Below are 17,971 nucleotides of genomic sequence, written 5' to 3' on the forward strand. Positions count from 1 at the left end.
TGGATGGAATGATAGGGAGGGCACAATTTCATATTGGGAAAGCATCCCAATAAATGTTTCCCATTAAGTAGTTAATAAGAATATCCCAATATCATTTTCACTGTTATTGAGAGAGTTGCTGTGAATTATTGGGTTGTCCCAATAATTATTAGAAAAAGGGAAAGGTGAAGGGAGACTGTTGGAGTACTATTTTCTTATCAACTCTCTCAATATAGTAGTTGGATTGGGAAAAAGAAGTCCGCTGAAGATGCTCTTAAGAGGGTAGGTTGGAGGACGGAACAAGACCACAAGTAATGAATGGGAACGGATACCGGAACGCTTCCTTCCACAAGTTCTGTATATGGATCAGCTAGAGATTATAAAAGCTGTTAGAAAAAACTCTATCTGATCAAAATATGATAAAACACTTGACATCAATGACTCTCGGTTTTATTAGACAACCACTTGACATCAATGACTCTGGGTTTTATTAGACAACCACTTGACACCACTTAAGCTAAGTCACCATGACTTAGCTTAAGTCACGGGCGCTAGCGGATAGGCGTTTTCTTAACATAAAGGTAGTACATGGATCACGCAATGCAAATACTCTGTAAACAAGCAAATTTCATCACGTGCTCAACTTCTTCTTTGATGCCCATGTTCCATCAATTGATCTTGAGGCTTTCCAGGAAGGTGCTGCCACTGGCCCGGCCGGCCAAGAGAAACCGGGTGTAGTCCCTCAGAGTGCTCCCCTTGTACATGCTCGGATGGCGGTCGTCCACCAGCTCCTTGGCCACCTCCACGCTCTCATCCATGGCCCAGTTCGTCAGGCTGGTTATAGACACCCTGCTCGTGTCAGTGTCACCCCGTCCCCAGAGCACCCTGTGCACCGCCGCCCTGTACCGCCCGTTGCTCATGGCCTCGAGGCAATCCCCGACGTGCACGGTCAGGGACGGCGGCGGCGGCGGCGATCCGCCTTCGGCTCCGCGCCGGTGCGGCGCCGCGAGCCACGCCCCGGTCCCCCGGTCGAGCTCCTCGAGGCCCTCGTGGGTCGATAGAATGACGCTGATGAAGGTGTAGTCCGTGTGGTCGCCGCAGCGGAGGTCGTCGCTGCCCGAGCTCACAGGCGGCGGGGGGTACAAGCTCAAGAGCATCATCTCGAAGCCATTCTCCATCTGGCTGCTCAGGTAGTAGCGCCCGAGCCCGAGGCTCTCGGTGATGGCTTCCATTAGGTCTGACACCAGCTTATTCCTCACTTCCCTTGCATACTTGCCCATCTTCTCCCTGAAAAAGAAAAAGTTTGCAAATTTTAAAGTGGTTACTGAATTGTCGATTGCCAGTGACGATGAGGGCTGCGATGCGATCGAGGCAGGCAAGAGCAGACCTGTACTGCGATGGCTTTGCTGGCCAGTTGCCGATCCACTTCTCCAACGGATAGGAGTACTGCTTCAGGACATGTCGATGGACCTTGACCTCGCCACCGTCGAGTGCAGAGGACGAGGTGACGTAGCGGACAGGCAGGGTGATGTCGTCGGACGCCAGGGCCGACCTGTCATCCATTGGCAGGCTGAAGAACGCGGCGGCGGCGGCGAGAGCGTCGCGGAGGATGTCCGTGCTGATCCCATGGTTAATGACCTGACAGGGACAGACACACACGGATATATTGGAGCAGATCGATCAGAGGCTAATTAATCATTCGATCGAGGGAGATGAGCATGAAGCCATGAACGCACCTGGAAGAACCCCTTCTCCTGGCACACCCTGCCGACATCCTGCACTGCAGCTGACCTCTCCGACGAGGTGCCCCGCAGCTTGCTCAAGTCTATGATTGGCACATCACCGGCGGAGTCCATGGAGAACCGACGGACCTGATGATCTGTTCAGAGAACATTTTCTTTTATGGAAACCGGAGGGGCGCACCCCTACTGGTAATATATTGCAAATAAAGGGTGTGTTTGGTTTGGGATCGAATCGGGTTGGAATGGGTTTGACCCCATCGACCCGCGTTTGGTTGAAAATGTATCTGGGTTGGGTCAGATCCAGGAGGGAATACTACTCCTAGATGCGGGTTGAATGCATCCGCCCAAAATGAGCGGACACACTCGACCCGCATGCACGTCGTTGGCGTCCGTTTCACGTCTGAGGAGAGAGGCACAGAGGAGCATGAGGAAGAGGCCGGCGTAGAGGAGCGGCCGCCAGCGTGGGGAAGGGAGGGAGGAGCAGCAGCCGCGTGGGGGAGGGAGGGAGGAGCGGCGGCTAGTGCGAGGAGAGGGAGGAGCGGCGGCGTGGGGGAGGGAGGAGGGCGGGCGGCGCGGGGAGAGGGAGGGAGGCCAGAGGAAGAAGATAAGGTGAGTTAAAAAAAAGAAAAGGATGGCATATGGGCCCTGCAGCTGACAGGTGGGATCCATTGCTAACGGTGTTAAAATGCTATCCATCCCATCCCTCACAACACCTCCAACCAAACAAAAGACTGGGATGAACACATCCCTCTCATCCAAATACGAGATGGGTTGAACCCAATCCATAAAAGTGGGATGAACCCAACCCATTCCACTTGGTCCCAAAACCAAACACATGCAAAAAGAGTTAACAGGAATAAAAAAAAGAACCACCACAAAAGAAGGAGAAAAGAAAACAGAAACTAGGCAGGAAGGGAGAGAGCCAAGAAGAAAAGATAAAGATTACAGAGAGTTTAGCTATAGCTCCATTGAATTCAAAAGGCTGGGCTTTGCTCTTAAAAACACAAGAGAGAACTTCAAGATAAATTTCCTCCTACAAGATGCAACGGTAGGGTCGATATTATTGAAGATCCAGTTGTTTCTTATTGTTCATATACTCCAGGTTATTAGGATGATTATTTCCACGAAGAAAGGGATTAGGGACTCCCAGTTACTACCTGATCCTTCTGATTATCTGCAGAATTGGTCTTGTAGATATTACTATCACGCCAATAGAAGTCCAGCATGCATTAGTAAAATTACAACGAATAAACAGGTGTGCTGCAATTTCTGGTCTTTGCAAGATATAGAGATCACATGTGTATGAATCCAAAACTGATGAGAACATCACCTACTCGAATACAACCACATTAGTAACTTTTGATTCACAAGTGAAACAATTCTTTACCATGATTGTATTTAATACATTTGATGAATTGATATTGCACCATGATGTGTGTTCGTTGTCAATTTCAGAAATACATACGTGGATCAAAAATAGTGTTAAACACATATGGAAGGCATGGAGGACCAAAGAAGTAGATTGGGGGCCAAGTCCAAGTATTCCCAACGTTCTTCACTAGGCCACCACGTCACTTTTGGCCCAAGGAAAGAAAGAGATCCAATCCAACACGTTTTGAGGCTGGATTCAGACTGCAGCTCTGTTACCAAGCTCGCGTCTCTAGCACGTTCTAGTCTAGCACCAGCACAATAACGTTGTTGAGCATTTGTTCAATTTGCTTACAACTAACGTGGTTTTAGTATTTCCTTGTAAATTCCTTTCAGCCCACCTACAGCTCCACATATTCGACTACAGCTTGACAGGGATTGTTGCTTTGGTACCAATACACTTTCTTCCGCGGTTGCAGACTTGTTGGTTGCCGTCACCTCCTGTTTGGCTTGGTAAGAACTTGTAAGGGCTTGTTTTAACAAGTTGAGTTTGAGAGAATTACAACCGACACATCCTAGTAGTTGACAGGAGGATACATATTATTTTTGTGTTTCTTATTTTCTACTAATCATGGCAGGTGATACGGAGATTTTTGAGCTATTGAAACTAGACCCTCATATTCAAGATGTCATTCAACACTTGCCGTTATATGATGGTAAGTTTGATCCGAAAACTTACATTGATTGGGAGCTAAAAGTAGATAATGAATTTGGTGAGCATGACCTGTCCGAGAAACAAAAGATTTATATTGCCTCTAATGTTTTGACTGGATATGCTTTGCTAGAATGGAAACACATTTGTAGGAATAACAAAGTTCTAGAATCTTGGAAAGACTTCAAATTTCTTTTTAGAGATGCATTCATTCCGGAATATTATGCTAATTATTTGCTTGCAAAATGAGTCAACTTGAGGCAAGATAGTAGGATTGTGAAAGAATACTTCTATAATTTTAAAATTTGTATCATGTTTGGTGGATTAGATGAGTGAATGGAAGATGTTATGAGTAGGTTCATGAGAGGGCTCAATTCTGAAATTCAAACCTTGTTAATTAGCAATTCTTATAGCCATATTGGTCAATTTTTTTGTCTTGCTCCCAATGCTGAAAAGGAGATTCTAGTATTTGTGAATAATTGCAAGAATGATGTGACTCATAATATCCAAAATTTATCCACTCTGCATGCTAATGAAGAGCAACAAATAGTGGAACCCACTGTCAATTTTCCTTTGTCACAAAATGAATTACTTGCTGTTCCTTATGATGAAGAGGATTTGTGTGCTGATGTTTCTTTGACTCCTATGCCACAAGTAATGAATAAGTATGATAATTTTAGTTTGGAACCATATAAATGTGCTGAAGATAAGCATTTTCATCATATTACTTATGCACAAGATAAACTGAATTTGCTATCCTCTTTAAATACTTTAGGTTATATTGAATTTGATATTCTGTGTAATCTAAATTGTCTAAAAGAGAAACTTAAATTTGATTCTGGTTTGCCAAGTTTTAATCATTGTTCGCTTTATCCAATTGGCAAATACAACAGCAAAGGAGAATATTTGGCGCATAAAGTTTATATTTGCTCTAATCTGAAATATCCTTTTGGGCAACAATATCATGATCAAATAGAGGGCTGCACTAACACTAATAATGTATTGCAAAGTTTTCCTAGTTTTTCCCATATGTAACAGGGTAAGGCCAAAGAAGGGGATCATTACTGGTTGTGGCCATGCAGCATTGTCGTTGCTCTATGCACCAACATCAAAGCAAGCACCTTAGAATGCCATTGGAGCCAAGAAGGGGAGAATGATGAGGATACCACCTACTCGGATACAACCATATTAGTAACTTTTGATTCACAGGTGAAACAATTATTTACCACGATTGTATTTGATACATTTGATGAATTGATATTGCACCATGATATGTGTTCGTTGTCAATTTCAGAAATACATACGTGAATTAAAAATAGTGTTAAACACACATGGAAGGCATGGAGGACCAAAGAAGTAGATTGGGGGCTAAGTCCAAGTATTCCCAACGTTCTCCACTAGGCCACCACGTCACTTTTAGCCCAAGGAAAGAAAGAGATCCAATCCAACACATTTTGGGGCTGGAGTCGGACTGCAGCTCTGTGCCAACTTGCAACAGCTGCCACGACCTCATCCAAACTCCGTTTTGGGTGTTCAAGTACTCCTTGGAATACTTATGAAGTCTATTTTCACATGGATCTGTACTCATATCCATATCTTTTCTTATGTGGCCGCAATGACCGAATTACCACCGAGAGGTTTTTCTATCCAAAGGTGCTGCGTCACCTTATTTTGGCCCAATGGGCTGTGTATCAAGTTGGATCCATTAGGGACATGTCCTAGGGTTGGAGCATGACCCCAACACCCCCTTGGTCATCCTCCTAGGTATTAATAAGGATTAGAGCTGCCACAAACAGATCGGGTTTTGTTTTGTTGAAAGTTTAGCCATTGCTACTTCCTTGTAGACGCGTGTTCGACTAGACCATCTGTTCTACTTGATTCAGAACCCCAACTTTGTGAGTTCAGATTGGTTTTTATCTCCATATTTGCAATTGAGTTTCTTGTTCTACTTGTTCTTGCTTGTTCCTCGATTGCTTGCAGGAATTACCCTAGTGGTTTGGTTGATCGTGCTCCACAAGATCGCGGCGACCATTGGAGGTGGTGTATCGGTTGCTAAGGCACAGCATCCTTGGATAGTTGTAGTCGGGCCATGAATATCGTCTCCATCCCCAAATCAAGTTATCCCATGCCTCTCATCGAAAGATCAGGAATAAACCCTAGCGGTTCCATATCAAAAACCATTATTTTTCTTCAACTAAATCCCTGGTGCTCACTCGATCCTTGATGAGTAACCAGAAAAATACCTTGTGTTTCATCTGACATCGAGATTTCCAAAGCCAGCGAAATGCTAGGTGAGTGCTTCTGTGCCCAATTATTGCTTTGTAGGCTTTTGCTGCTGAAAATAACTCATTTCCCCAACTATAGCTCCATAAAGCTGATTGTTTTCCAGAATAAGGGAGAGATCCTGACAAGCATTGTATGCTTGGATGGATAATGGGAGGTGGAAATTTAATGATGGAACCAGCTACACTAGCGCTTGTTTGAGGGTGATGTTGATGTTTTTGGCAAATGAAAAAGTTCAGGGTATTGTAGCTTCAGGATTTGATCGTTCCAAGTGTCCGGCCAAAAAAGCACCGAGGCACCCTCCTTGATTGAAACTCTAGCAATACTTTTGAAGGTGTCTAGCAGTTTGACAATATCTTTCCACCAAAAGGATCCCTTCCTTTGCTGACTAGGCAGCTTGCCATTTGAGTAATAGTTATCCCAGACAAGGTGAATCCAAGAAATGTTTGTTCTATTATAAAACTTGTGGAGGAATTTCAGGAGCAATGAGTCATTGTGAGCTTCAAAATTGATAACCCAAGACCACCTTCACATTTGGGTAAGCAGACCATTGTCCATGCAACTTTAGGTGGTTGTTTATTATTAAGATAAGATCCTCTCCATAGACAGTGTTTTCTGTACTTATCCAACTGTTTGATCACACCCTTATAGAGCTTCAAGGTGCATGAGAAGAATACTACAGATGAAGAAAAGACTGAGTTTACCATTTCTAGCTTGCCTCCTTGGGTCAGGAAGGAGGAGGTACATAATAGTCTTCTCTCAATTCTTTGGACAAGGGGAAGGAAGTCTTCAATTTTTGGCTTGGTAGTACCCAGTAGAAGGCCAAGGTAGGTGAAAGGCAGGCTGCCTTTCTGGCAGTTAAAAGTGTTAGCCAATGACTCAAATATGCTATCAGAGATATTGATAGGCACTATCAGAGTTTTATTATAATTGACCCTAAGACCAGTAGACTCAGCAAAAGTACTCAAAATATCCTTTAGTACCAGCAGTTGTGTGGGGCAAGCTTCCATGATTACTAGAGTGTTATCAGCATATTGCACAATAGGGAAGTCACTACTAGCTCTTTCAGGGAGAGGTAATTTGAGTGCTCCTTGGTCTTTTTCTTTGTTAACCATAGATTGCAGCAGGTCTGCTGCTAGGACAAATAAGAGTGGGGAAAGAGGGTCTCCTTGCCTAACTCCTCTTCTATAGTGAAAGACTTTTCAAGGTACTCCATTTAGAAGTACAGTAGAAGTATCAAATCCAAGGATATCTCTGATCGAGCCAATCCACTTGTCAGTGAAGCCTTTGTGCCTTAGGATTTCCAAGATAGCATGTTGTTCCACCTTGTTAGAGGCCATTTCAAAGTCTAACTTCAAGATGACCATTTCCTTCTTTGAAAATTTACTTAAGTGAAGATACTCAAAAGCTCAAGCAAAGTAATCATGTATTGTCCTTGTTCTGATAAAACCATATTGGTTAGCATGTATTAGGGAGATGATGACCTATTGCAGTCTTTCTGATAGCAATTTGGTGATGAGCTTGATTGAGGAGTTTAACAATGAAATTGGCCAAAAATCTCCAACAACAAGGGGACTGTCCTTTTTTAGCACAAGAGTGATGTATGAGCCATTTGATGCTTCTTAGACAGACTATGCCATCATGAAATCCTTCACAGAGCTCATAGAATTCCTGAGAGAGCAAAGGCCAGCATTTTTTCAAGAATTCACCATTAAAACCGTCTAGTCCTTTAGACTTATTATTTGGTATATCAGCAATGATTTTATCAATTTTCTCCTTAGTGAAAGGGCTTTCCAGCCATTCTAGATTTTCTCCATGTGTCAGCAAGGAGGGAAGATCAATGTACATATGAGAGTACTCTGATGTTCCTAACCTTTCCTTGAAATCATTCTAAAGGAGAATGTCTTTGGCCTCATATTCAAAGAATTTCTGCCCTTGATCATCAGGGATTGGAGGTGTAATTGAGTGATGCTTCTGAAGTCCCATTCTTGGATAGAAAGGTCTCTCGCTTCTTCCAGAGTATCCAGAAAGAGGATTACATCTTTACAATTCTGGATGGTTTTCGCCAGATTTGGGAGGTGATTTTTTCCATGCCTTTAGAACTCTTCTGAGGTTTTTAAACTTGGCTCCCAACACTTTAGCTTTATCAAATTGACCGGTGGGGAGATTCCAACCATGCAGTAAAACTAGCATGAATTGATCATGTTCTAGCCAGCAATTCTCAAATCTAAAAACCTGAGCTCTTGGAATAGAGGTAGAGGCAGTGATTAAACATGGGGTGTGGTCAGAGGTGTCTCTAGATAAAGCCACTACATTTGTGTTTGGGAAGCAGGTGGTCCAAGAATTTGAAGAGAAGAACTAGCCTAGCCATTCTAAGAGGGTTGTGATGTTTGTTAGTCTAAGTAAATCTGCATCCCTTCAGGAGGATTTCAACAAGGTTTATTTTGCTAATTGCCTCATTGGAAGCAAACATTTCTTGGATATTACACCAGTTTTGTTTATGTTTTTAGGGGGATCTAATTAGGTTGAAATCCCCTACAATTACCACTTGATATCTTCTGGCATGACCACATTCCTAAACCAATATAAGAATGCAGACTTCCCTTCGTGGTATAAGGAGCATATACATTTGTTAAAATGAATTGCTGGCCTGAGAGCTTGCACACCATCTCCACCGATTGGGCATAAGCATTTTGAAAGACTAAATTATCACTGAATTTTGAACCATTCCAAATTATGATAGCTCCCCCTGAGGCTCCTACTGATGGCAAGAATTCAAAATTGTTGAGATGGGATGGGCAAAACTTTTTAAGGTACTGGGAGTCGAAATGCTCTGTTGTGGTTTCCTGCAGGCAAATCATATCACAATTTGATTCTGATATTTTGCTTTTGACAGCATCCCATTTTCCTTCTAAATTGATTCCTCTGATATTCCAACTCAAAAACCAGCAGATTTCTATGCTTGGTGCTGTTGGACCAAGGCTCAACTCAGTTCTTGGTTTTCTTGCTTGGTTCATCATCATCATGATCTTAGTTTTTCTTCTTACTTTTGGTGCCTTGCTTGAAGTAGCCTTCTTGAATGTCCTCTTCTCATCAACTGTCTTGTTACCCTTTGGCTTATCTAGAAGGGGCAACCATGCAGACAAATTATTCGATGCTTTTAATGATGCTTAGAGGAAGACCAGGTGGGGTGGCAGAGCATGCAAGGCATCCCTTGCCAGCATAGCTATCCTTCTTAAAACCATCATTCTTCTCTTTGATTCTCGAGCTTCTTCTGACAACTGACTCAACTAGAGGAGTTGCATTCTTAGCAGAAGTATGAGGCATGGTGCTTTCTTCTTCTTCTTCAGGGAGGCTGGAATCTTCATATGTCCTGTCTATCAGATTGTCTGGCTTGAATTGGGCCGAGGAACATATTACATTAACATTCTTAGGAAAATTGTTAGGGAGGACGAACTCCATCATTGATCCACTGCTAGAGCAGTTTAGCAAAGCTTACCAAGATGGGGAAGACAAAAAGGATTTGGCCCACTCAAAGTTCTTTGGAGATAGCAGTATGACTAAGGCCCAGTCCTTTGGAATTTGGATCACCTTTTCTGGGTTACCAACTAGCAAGAAGAACTTGGCCCACAACCTAAATAAATCAGGGTTGATCCTGCCAGGTTGCACCATCCTTCTACTATAGCCTTGAAGACCAGGGTCCATCTGGCTTTGCCCTAGGGGATTGATAAGAGCTATATTGACATTTAAATTCAGCTTAACCATCACATATGGGTGAGGAGCAACAGCTTGAGGATCCATGACACCTAGCTGGATGATTGGCTGATTAACTACTTGATCTTGCACTGGAACCAACTGGTCCTCCTCAATTAGCACATCTTCTGCGACCAGCACTACCAAAGGACCTTCAGGTTCTGCCGGATCTGGATCAGGTGCTTGTATGCCCATGACAAGAATTGGGCCATGGATAGCAGATAAATCTCCTTCTACCCCTTCATGGGTCTCCCCATTGGATCAGGCATTTTTAGGCCAGAAGAGGAGTCAACAAAAGAACCAAGTTGGAGGGATAGGCTGACTTGATCATTGACCTCCTGGTTGTTTGGGATATTCCCTTCTGCCACTTCCTAGTTCACTAGTTCAGCATGTTGGTCCTGCTCCATTGGCTGGTCCACATCCATTTCTGCTGGCTCTACATTTAAGTCAGGAATAGGAGCATGATCAGCAGCGTTGTTCTTATTGATATCATCTTTTATCGATTGAGGCTAGGGCTAGGGGTTATTACCCTGTGGGGGTCCTGCCTGATTGGCACCAAAACTAGGAAAGATGAAGTTACCATCAAAGCCACCTGGAGGTATGTCCTCATCCTGTGGGAAGCCACCAAGCATATTTTGTTGGAGTATCTCACACTGAATAGTATGAGAAATGCCTTCAAAATCATCACCTTCTGACATGATAATGTAGTGAGGAATGTCAATCAAATCTGTAACTCTAGCTTTGATTATTATTCTGGCAATCACATTGTCACACTGCCAAAGTACCAACCTGCCAAAAGGCCTGATGGTGTCACTAATTTCCTCAGGTGTGTGATTGTCAGAAGGATAACCAATGAGCATCAACCAACATTCCCTATTAAAAGTGACCCTTCTATCATTATCTCCCCTATTATGGTTGACAAACTGAAAGCTAAGATCCTGAGAAGGATGTGGACTATGATGCACAAGACCATCTCTGTACGAAGCTCTAGTAAGGCGCACATAAGCCTGACCTCTACCAAAAGGACACCTTTGAACTTCCTTAACTTGTAGACCATAATGATCAACCAAGAGCTCTAGAATGTCATTCCTGAGTTTAGTGAAAGGCATCTCACCATTGGGAAGGGGGGAGAAAGTGACGATGGCAAGGTCTTCACTTCTTGGCCTGGCTCTTGCAGTCACCGTGCGGGTGTAGGGCTGCCTCCCTTCGACCAACACTCTCGAGAAGCCTGGGAGCATCATAGATGTTGGATCGATGTCAAGGAACGCCATTTTTGGCGAGGGAGAGGATTCGTCGGCTCCGATCACTCCTGGAGAACTGGGGTTTTCTTGAGCTTCGGTGGGGGCGGTGGAGACGAGGTATGTAAGGGGTCAGTTCTCCCCTTAAGTCCCAACACAAAACGGCCTAATTCACCAAGTGAGGAGAATAACGGCGGCCCACTAGAACCGGGCCCAGTAGGCAGCAAAGGGTTTTCTTGAACCATTTTTTATAGAAGTTTTCACCCAATTAGCAGAGTTAATGGCTAAGCTAAAAAGGCAGCTAGATGAAAGGTCAGAATTCACTGAGCGGTCTTGAGAGCTATGAAAGAGGCAGCATGCCTTCAATACAGGACCCCAAGAATTACAGTGCCAACATTTGATTTGATTTCTGCAGGAAACCCGGGTATGGTTGGGTGATAAACACCTTTTGCAGTAAATGTGAGAGCCTGTAACAATGTTGGGTTGCGAGGTGGTTGGACCCTTGGACTTTGAGCTATGAGCAGGCTGCTATCCATTCGAATTTTGAACTGTAGAGGAAGAAACCTTTGATTGCCAATTCAATCTTTCAAACACCTAACGACGAGGTTGCAATAATCTCCTAAAAACCAAGATTCTAGGACCAGATTGCTTCAAACAATCCAAACAGTTTGAATTGCTGGCAAAGAAATGATGATTCCTGGAGGAAGTCCCCATAGGGGTTGCATTTGCACTAGAAAGAGGAACAGTGGATGATCTGACCGCATCAGCATAACTAGCCTTTAATTTTTTTTGGAACAATCTTCAACCCAATCATAAGAAGGTCCAGAATTCACTTTGGAGAAGGAAAGAGCTTGTTGAAAACCTGAATCATTACAAAGAAAGAAAGCCAGCTTAAAAGAATCAAGAGCCAAAGAGGACAACTTTAGAATTTGAAAACCCACTTGCTTGCCGGAGACTGAAAGCCTGAAGACTTGATCATCTAGCTGAAGAGTATAAAAGTTCTGGGAAATACCTCCAAGGATGGATTGAAGGCAAACAGCAACATTCTCCAGAGGAAGTTTGAATCTATTTCTGCTGAAAGAGATGAGCATGAAAAATTCAGACGAAGCTGATTTACCATCAAAGCTAACCGAGCATCCGCAGAGCTTCTAGATCCTTGCGCTGAATGCCAATCCCAAGGAGAAGTCCAGCTTGGAGAGATCCAAGGCAAAGAGAATGCTCAAAGACACTCATGGTGAAGATTCGAGAGGATGGCCAAGGGGAGCCAAGGGCGGCAGGGGAAAGGAGGGAGCTCGTTCTCTCACAGCTCATTCTCTTAACACTGTGGCTCAGAGAACATATTGGTGCCATATCACCTTCAAGCAAGAAAAGATGGAGATTTGGAAATGAATGGAGTTTGAATTACCTAACTTTTGCTGGCAGCCTGGCTGGCTCTTGACGTGGCTCCTGTCAATGTTGAGGAATCGGGAAGAAGCTGCGCTCCCTCTATTTATTGGAGGAGAATATGTAGTGAAACCACCTAGCAGGTGGAAATCTGTGGAAATCTGGAAACTCCCACCATGAACCATCAGATCGGAGATGTGTGGTGCGTCGTGAAGCAACCATTCATGTGATGCATTTTGCATTTTAACGCCCGCATGACTGAACACTTTTTTCTATTAGAACCTCCTCACTTCCAAATGTACTACTAGCCCCATTCTAATTTACAACTCATGACCGTAGTAGGTGGCGTACAATATTTGCAACTTGGAGTGTGTATTGATTGCAACTCGAATGATTGGCTGATTGCAACTCCAGTTGCAACCGCGAGGGTTGTATTTATTGAACTGAGTTAGGAATATCCTAATTTAATGCGATCAGGGAAGTAGGTGGTATATAGTATTTGCAACTCGAAGTGTAGACCGATTGCAACTCCAACTATTAGCTGGTTACAACTGCAAGGTCAAATTTATTGCACTGAGATAATACTGTCGGGAAGTAGATGGTGTACAGTATAACGTGGGGAGTTATACGAAAAATGGTATGAGGGACTGTACCTAGCTGCTTGCACTGTACATGTCCGTCCTGATGGTTTATGGTGGGAGTTTTCATGTTTCCACCTACTAGGTGGTTTTCAGTACATATTTACCTATTTATAGGAGCCTTGCGATTTTTTTTTAAGATAGACAATTGCCTTGCATGCGATCTCAGCCTCGTGCTGGGCTAGCAATTTGTCTAGCCATTTAGCCTATTAATTTGTCACTTTAGAGAACGTTCAATAATATGACCCGTTATTGGATTTAAGCCTGTATGCCAGATCTATACGGATGGTATAAGAGACAACAAATACAAAAAAGTTGTCTTATACTCCGTTCTTTTCTATATATAATGGTAATATCTTTATAGTCTTTATTTGTTCTCTCTTTGCCTTGGAGACCATCTAGCCGGACTCTTGCACATGAAGCACTCTGAGTCTCCGATCGCTTCGTCCCCTTCTCCTGTCCCTCAGGGTGGAGGTTTTATAGTAGTCTCATTCCATGCGGCATGTTAACAAATTTGATTATATAATATGCTAAGATAATTATGAAGAGAATGGGGAAGAAGTTCTGTTAAAATTATGTATATACGGTTTCCAAAACTATAAAACTTGCATTGGGGACTTGAGAATTATAAGGCTTCTCGGAGACCACAAATGATGGATCTAGGACACATCTCCTTGAGCTTAAGATTGAAAGGAATGGTTTGAGGAAGAACTGATGAGACAGTTCTTGATTGGAAGCTAAAACAGCATTGCAAATGCCTCAGTCTAGGTTGACAAATTGATAATCAATCTGCAAAATAAAGGCCATGGAACAAGACAATACATTTAGCTTATAATGCGGTAATAATGTAACAATGTCAGCGTGCTTGTTGCGGTTTAAAATTGAGGCCTAAGACGGTCATTATTTTGTAGTTTGTACTGAGGGTTGATAAATTTCGGTCAACTCATGCTTAAGGGAATATCATGTGCTATGCTCAGCCTTCCTGGTTTCAAAACAAACAAAGCATGAATCACTCCACAGACTTTTTTTCAGCCTTTCAGGATAATTTTAATTTTTTATAACAAGGATTATTCAAGACTCTGAACTAATCGTTGGTTTATAAAAAGAATTATATAAGACTTGAGCTTCACTCTCATACACACTCCCTCCGTCCCAAAATATAGGTCGTTTTAGCTATTTTAGATTTATAGATTTTATTATACACTTAGATATACCCTATGTCTAGATATATGCTGATATCTGTGAATCTAGAAAATCCAAAATAACCTATAATTTGGGACGGATGGAGTATATGATTATACTCGATACCCTTTGAGCCTGTACCGGCAGCAACCATGCATTGTCCGTTTATAAGAAGGATCAGATAAGATACTGAGCCTCTGGCATGATAATTAACCACTACGCCTTATCATCTGGTTTATTCTTATTGTCCGCTTATAAGAATGATTATATAAAAAGCTGAGAGCCTCAGACATGATTACATGAACTACCGAATCTTTATTTTATCTTCATATAATATAAGAAAGATTATATAAGACCCCGAGCCTCTAACACGAAGCATTGTTTGTTTATAACAACGGTTGCATAAGACTTTGAGCCTCTGACGTGAACTTCCACCATTAGATTTTCAACAGGTAAAATTGCATAAACACCCTTATAAAAACCACTTCAAGTTTGTCATTTCTTCCTATAAGTCTTTTTTTCCAAATACCCACCCAACTACTTAATTCAGTTGCAAATGCCCACCCACTATGCGTTAAGGATTCAACATGTTTTAAAAAATAGCGAGTATCTAGTGTGTTCTTTACCGAAATTAGATACTTCTAGGAGTAGAATCTTGACATTCTTTCCGAAGATTCCACAAAAAGAATTATTAACTAGAGATTAAAATGTCACACCGAGTTCACTATTTGTACAAAAAATTTTAATGCAAAATGTTAAATGAATCTAATGCAATCACTTGGGCAAGTTTAACTATATTACCTTGGTCTATTGTGGCTCTATCTCGGTGAAAACGGGTTGATTTGGTTAAATTTGCACGTAATAGGGTGGTTTTTGCAATAAAATAGTGTAAGCGGTGGATATTTGCAATAAATGACTTATGGGTAGCAATGTGAAACTTGAAACGACTTGTGGAGGTGGTTATGTAATTTTAGCTTTTTCAATATTGCTCGGGTGTCTTTTGAGCTCGAAATGTTCTATGGTTATTGATTTTTTTTAAAAAACTTTCAAATAGCCAAGGGTTTTTAGTCTAATTAGCTTAGGGTCACCCATGGTGCACAACGTATCACAGGTAGAGGTAGTAAAGGGCCCTCTAATTTAGCCTAGCAAATTTAAGAATCAAGTTCAATAAAAGTCGGACTATGATATTATATGATTTTAAATTAAAAATAGATAGAGCTGAGTTGGATTTTAAATTAAAAATAAATAGAGCTGAGTTGGATTGTGAATGAGGTATAAGGACCATAATTCATTACCACCTCTAATCACATGCCATCATGATGTCCGCAGTGCAGGAGGAGATGGCGCGGATAGAGAGGAATGGTTCGGCAACCCAGGAGCATGTGAGAGCAAGAGCGGTGGCATCAACTCTGTCCAGGCTCAGCTTCAGCAACTTTGGTGGGCTGTTCCTCATTACTGGCATGACCTCTGGCCTTGCACTTCTCATAAACCTCAGCATCTTCGTCTACCAGGAGCGAGACAAACTCAAGGTTGAAGCGTCTCGCACCAGGTCAATGTCTCTGTAGATGCTGCGCACATGGCTTGAACGCCTCAGCAGCACTGAGCAAGTAGGCGAGTATGAGAGAGATGGCCACTGATCAAATCAGCTTCAGGCAGATGGATGAGTGGCTGTTCGCACCGGAATTGGTGTAAGGGAAGCAGCATACTTTGCGTCCTTTTGTTAGATGAACTTGCTTCCTTTCTTGATCCTACAGCGGCTGGTACATAGTACTATTTGATGGATGAACTTTCTTCTTTCTTGATCTTATAGTTGATAATAATATAGGATTCCATTGTAAGCCAACCTTTTGTGGTTCATTGAACAAGGTGTGCTGCTAACCAGAGGCAATATAATTAGGAGGAATTGGAATTGTGCAATCTGTTACTTTTGTCCTATGATGAAAATATGACTTCTATTCTTTGAATGTGTAGTAGCAGTAATTTGAGTCATAGTGGCAAAATGATTCAATGCGTTGACTGTACCCAACTCTGCTCAATTCTATTCTTGGGTTAAGATGCTATTACACAAAAATAAGCTCGACCTGCTAAAGATGATGCAGTAGCTGATCGAGAGCGACTTCGGGAAGTAACTTTTCGCGAAGCTGCAGGATGGAACTTCTGAAGCTTTTCTTGGTTAAGAAACAGTTGTGTTTGCTGCTTTTGTGGCTGATACTTCTGTGTCTGGTCGGTTGAACGCTCCAGACGTGAGCTCATCTAGCTTTTTTCTGGTTCTATTAATTTAATCCCATATCGGAAATTGATGATGGAGGAGCATAACATATAGGTGGGCAGCTTTCACCCATCATGCTAGTCTTTTGGGTTGAGTTAGGTCCATGACCTTGTTGTTATGGGCTTCGGTGGGCGCCGGCTTGTGGTATAGCGGGTCCGGTCGGAATCCGCTGCGCACTCTAACAAGTGGTATCAAAGCTAAGATCAAGAAACCTGAAACATCTCTGGAGTCACAGCCCGTGAACCTCTTCAGAGGGTTACATGGGATTGTTGTGACTGAAGAGTTGGACTCGAAATCAACGATTCAATCGGTGGTGTCAAACACTCTGACCGGAGAGTTACATGGGATTGTTGGACACGTCGATCGAGTGCACATGGCAGAGCTAGCAACGGAGCGCGGACAGCAAAGTCGATAAGAATATGGCGTATATGGCGTCGCGGGTGGCGAGGCGAGTGCAGTGGCGTGGGAACGGGAAGGCGTGGTGCAGCAGGAGTCCCGGTGGCCTTACGTGCATATGGATGAAAAAGGCTTGTGGCCTCGTAGGCACGTAGGCAGGAAACTAAACAAGATTCAAGGAAAAAATTATCTCATCGTTGCGTGATTAGCGCTGGTGCAAGTAGTATTCTATTTTATTTTGGGCACGGTTTGGAAGTGCAAGGAAATAAAATATGAGAGGGACAGGGACGGACGAGTCCATCATGGACTCTACTTGTTCCAGGCGTCAAGTTGTGCAGGAGTCAGGACTCAGGACTGTTGCAGCTCAGGTTGGACTTGGATACGACGTGGTGGGCACGCAAGCAAAGTAACCGTGTGCGACTCGGAAAAGAAGCCAGGGGTTGGCACTAGCTATCGTGCACATAAAAGGCAGGCACAGGGGAGCTTCGGAGGCAGACAAGCAAAGCAAGGCAATCTTAGTGCAGAAACACAGGCAGGGCTACACGGCCTGGCAAAGGCGTTTCAGCTAGGGGATTGCGCTTGGAAATTCGGTCAGCTAGCAGGTTTTCCGTACTGGGCGATTGCGAGGATTGTGCGGTGCGCATATTGGGTCTTGTTTACTTCACCCTCAACTCCCAACTTTGGCACTATGCAAAAAGAAGATTCCCCGTCACATCAAACTTGCGGTACATGCATGGAGTACTAAATGTAAATGAAATTAAAAACTAATTGCACAGTTTTGTTGTACTTTGCGAGACGAATCTTTTGAGCCTAATTAGTCAATGTTTGGACAATAATTCACAAATACAAACGAAACGCTACAGTGCCAGCACAGTAATTTGGCACCTCCCAATTTGACCAACTAAACAAGGCCTTGATCGGCCAACTCTGGTGAAGCAGTCTGGCGAACGACGGCGGGATTGAGGAGCAGGACGATCTGCTCGGTGACGCGGTCAATAAGTCGGACGGATCGGCGGTGTCACCGGCAA

The 17,971-nt window shown here is 43.1% G+C and overlaps 1 protein-coding gene across 1 annotated transcript; it reads right to left on the minus strand.

The window, feature by feature from the left end:
* Positions 1-444: 444 nt before the first annotated feature.
* LOC101777860 (flavanone 3-dioxygenase 3) lies at positions 445-2,054 on the minus strand. Its single transcript, XM_004966605.2, has 3 exons — positions 1,716-2,054; positions 1,367-1,617; positions 445-1,266 (listed from the first exon to the last, which is right to left on the minus strand). Exons 1-3 carry the CDS (start codon positions 1,833-1,835, stop codon positions 648-650), a joined length of 990 nt encoding a protein of 329 aa, XP_004966662.1. The 5' UTR covers positions 1,836-2,054; the 3' UTR covers positions 445-647.
* Between the last annotated feature and the right edge of the window lie 15,917 nt (positions 2,055-17,971).

This window comes from Setaria italica, chromosome IV, assembly GCF_000263155.2.
Source record: "Setaria italica strain Yugu1 chromosome IV, Setaria_italica_v2.0, whole genome shotgun sequence".
Classification (NCBI taxonomy): domain Eukaryota; kingdom Viridiplantae; phylum Streptophyta; class Magnoliopsida; order Poales; family Poaceae; genus Setaria; species Setaria italica.

Excerpts from the sequence above, each read along its gene's own strand:
- LOC101777860 (XM_004966605.2), bottom strand. The coding sequence starts at position 1,835 with ATGGACTCCGCCGGTGATGTGCCAATCATAGACTTGAGCAAGCTGCGG. Across the intron at positions 1,618-1,715 it reads AGGAGAAGGGGTTCTTCCAG|GTCATTAACCATGGGATCAG; the intron begins GTGCGTTCATGG and ends TGTCCCTGTCAG. Across the intron at positions 1,267-1,366 it reads GCAAAGCCATCGCAGTACAG|GGAGAAGATGGGCAAGTATG; the intron begins GTCTGCTCTTGC and ends TTTCTTTTTCAG.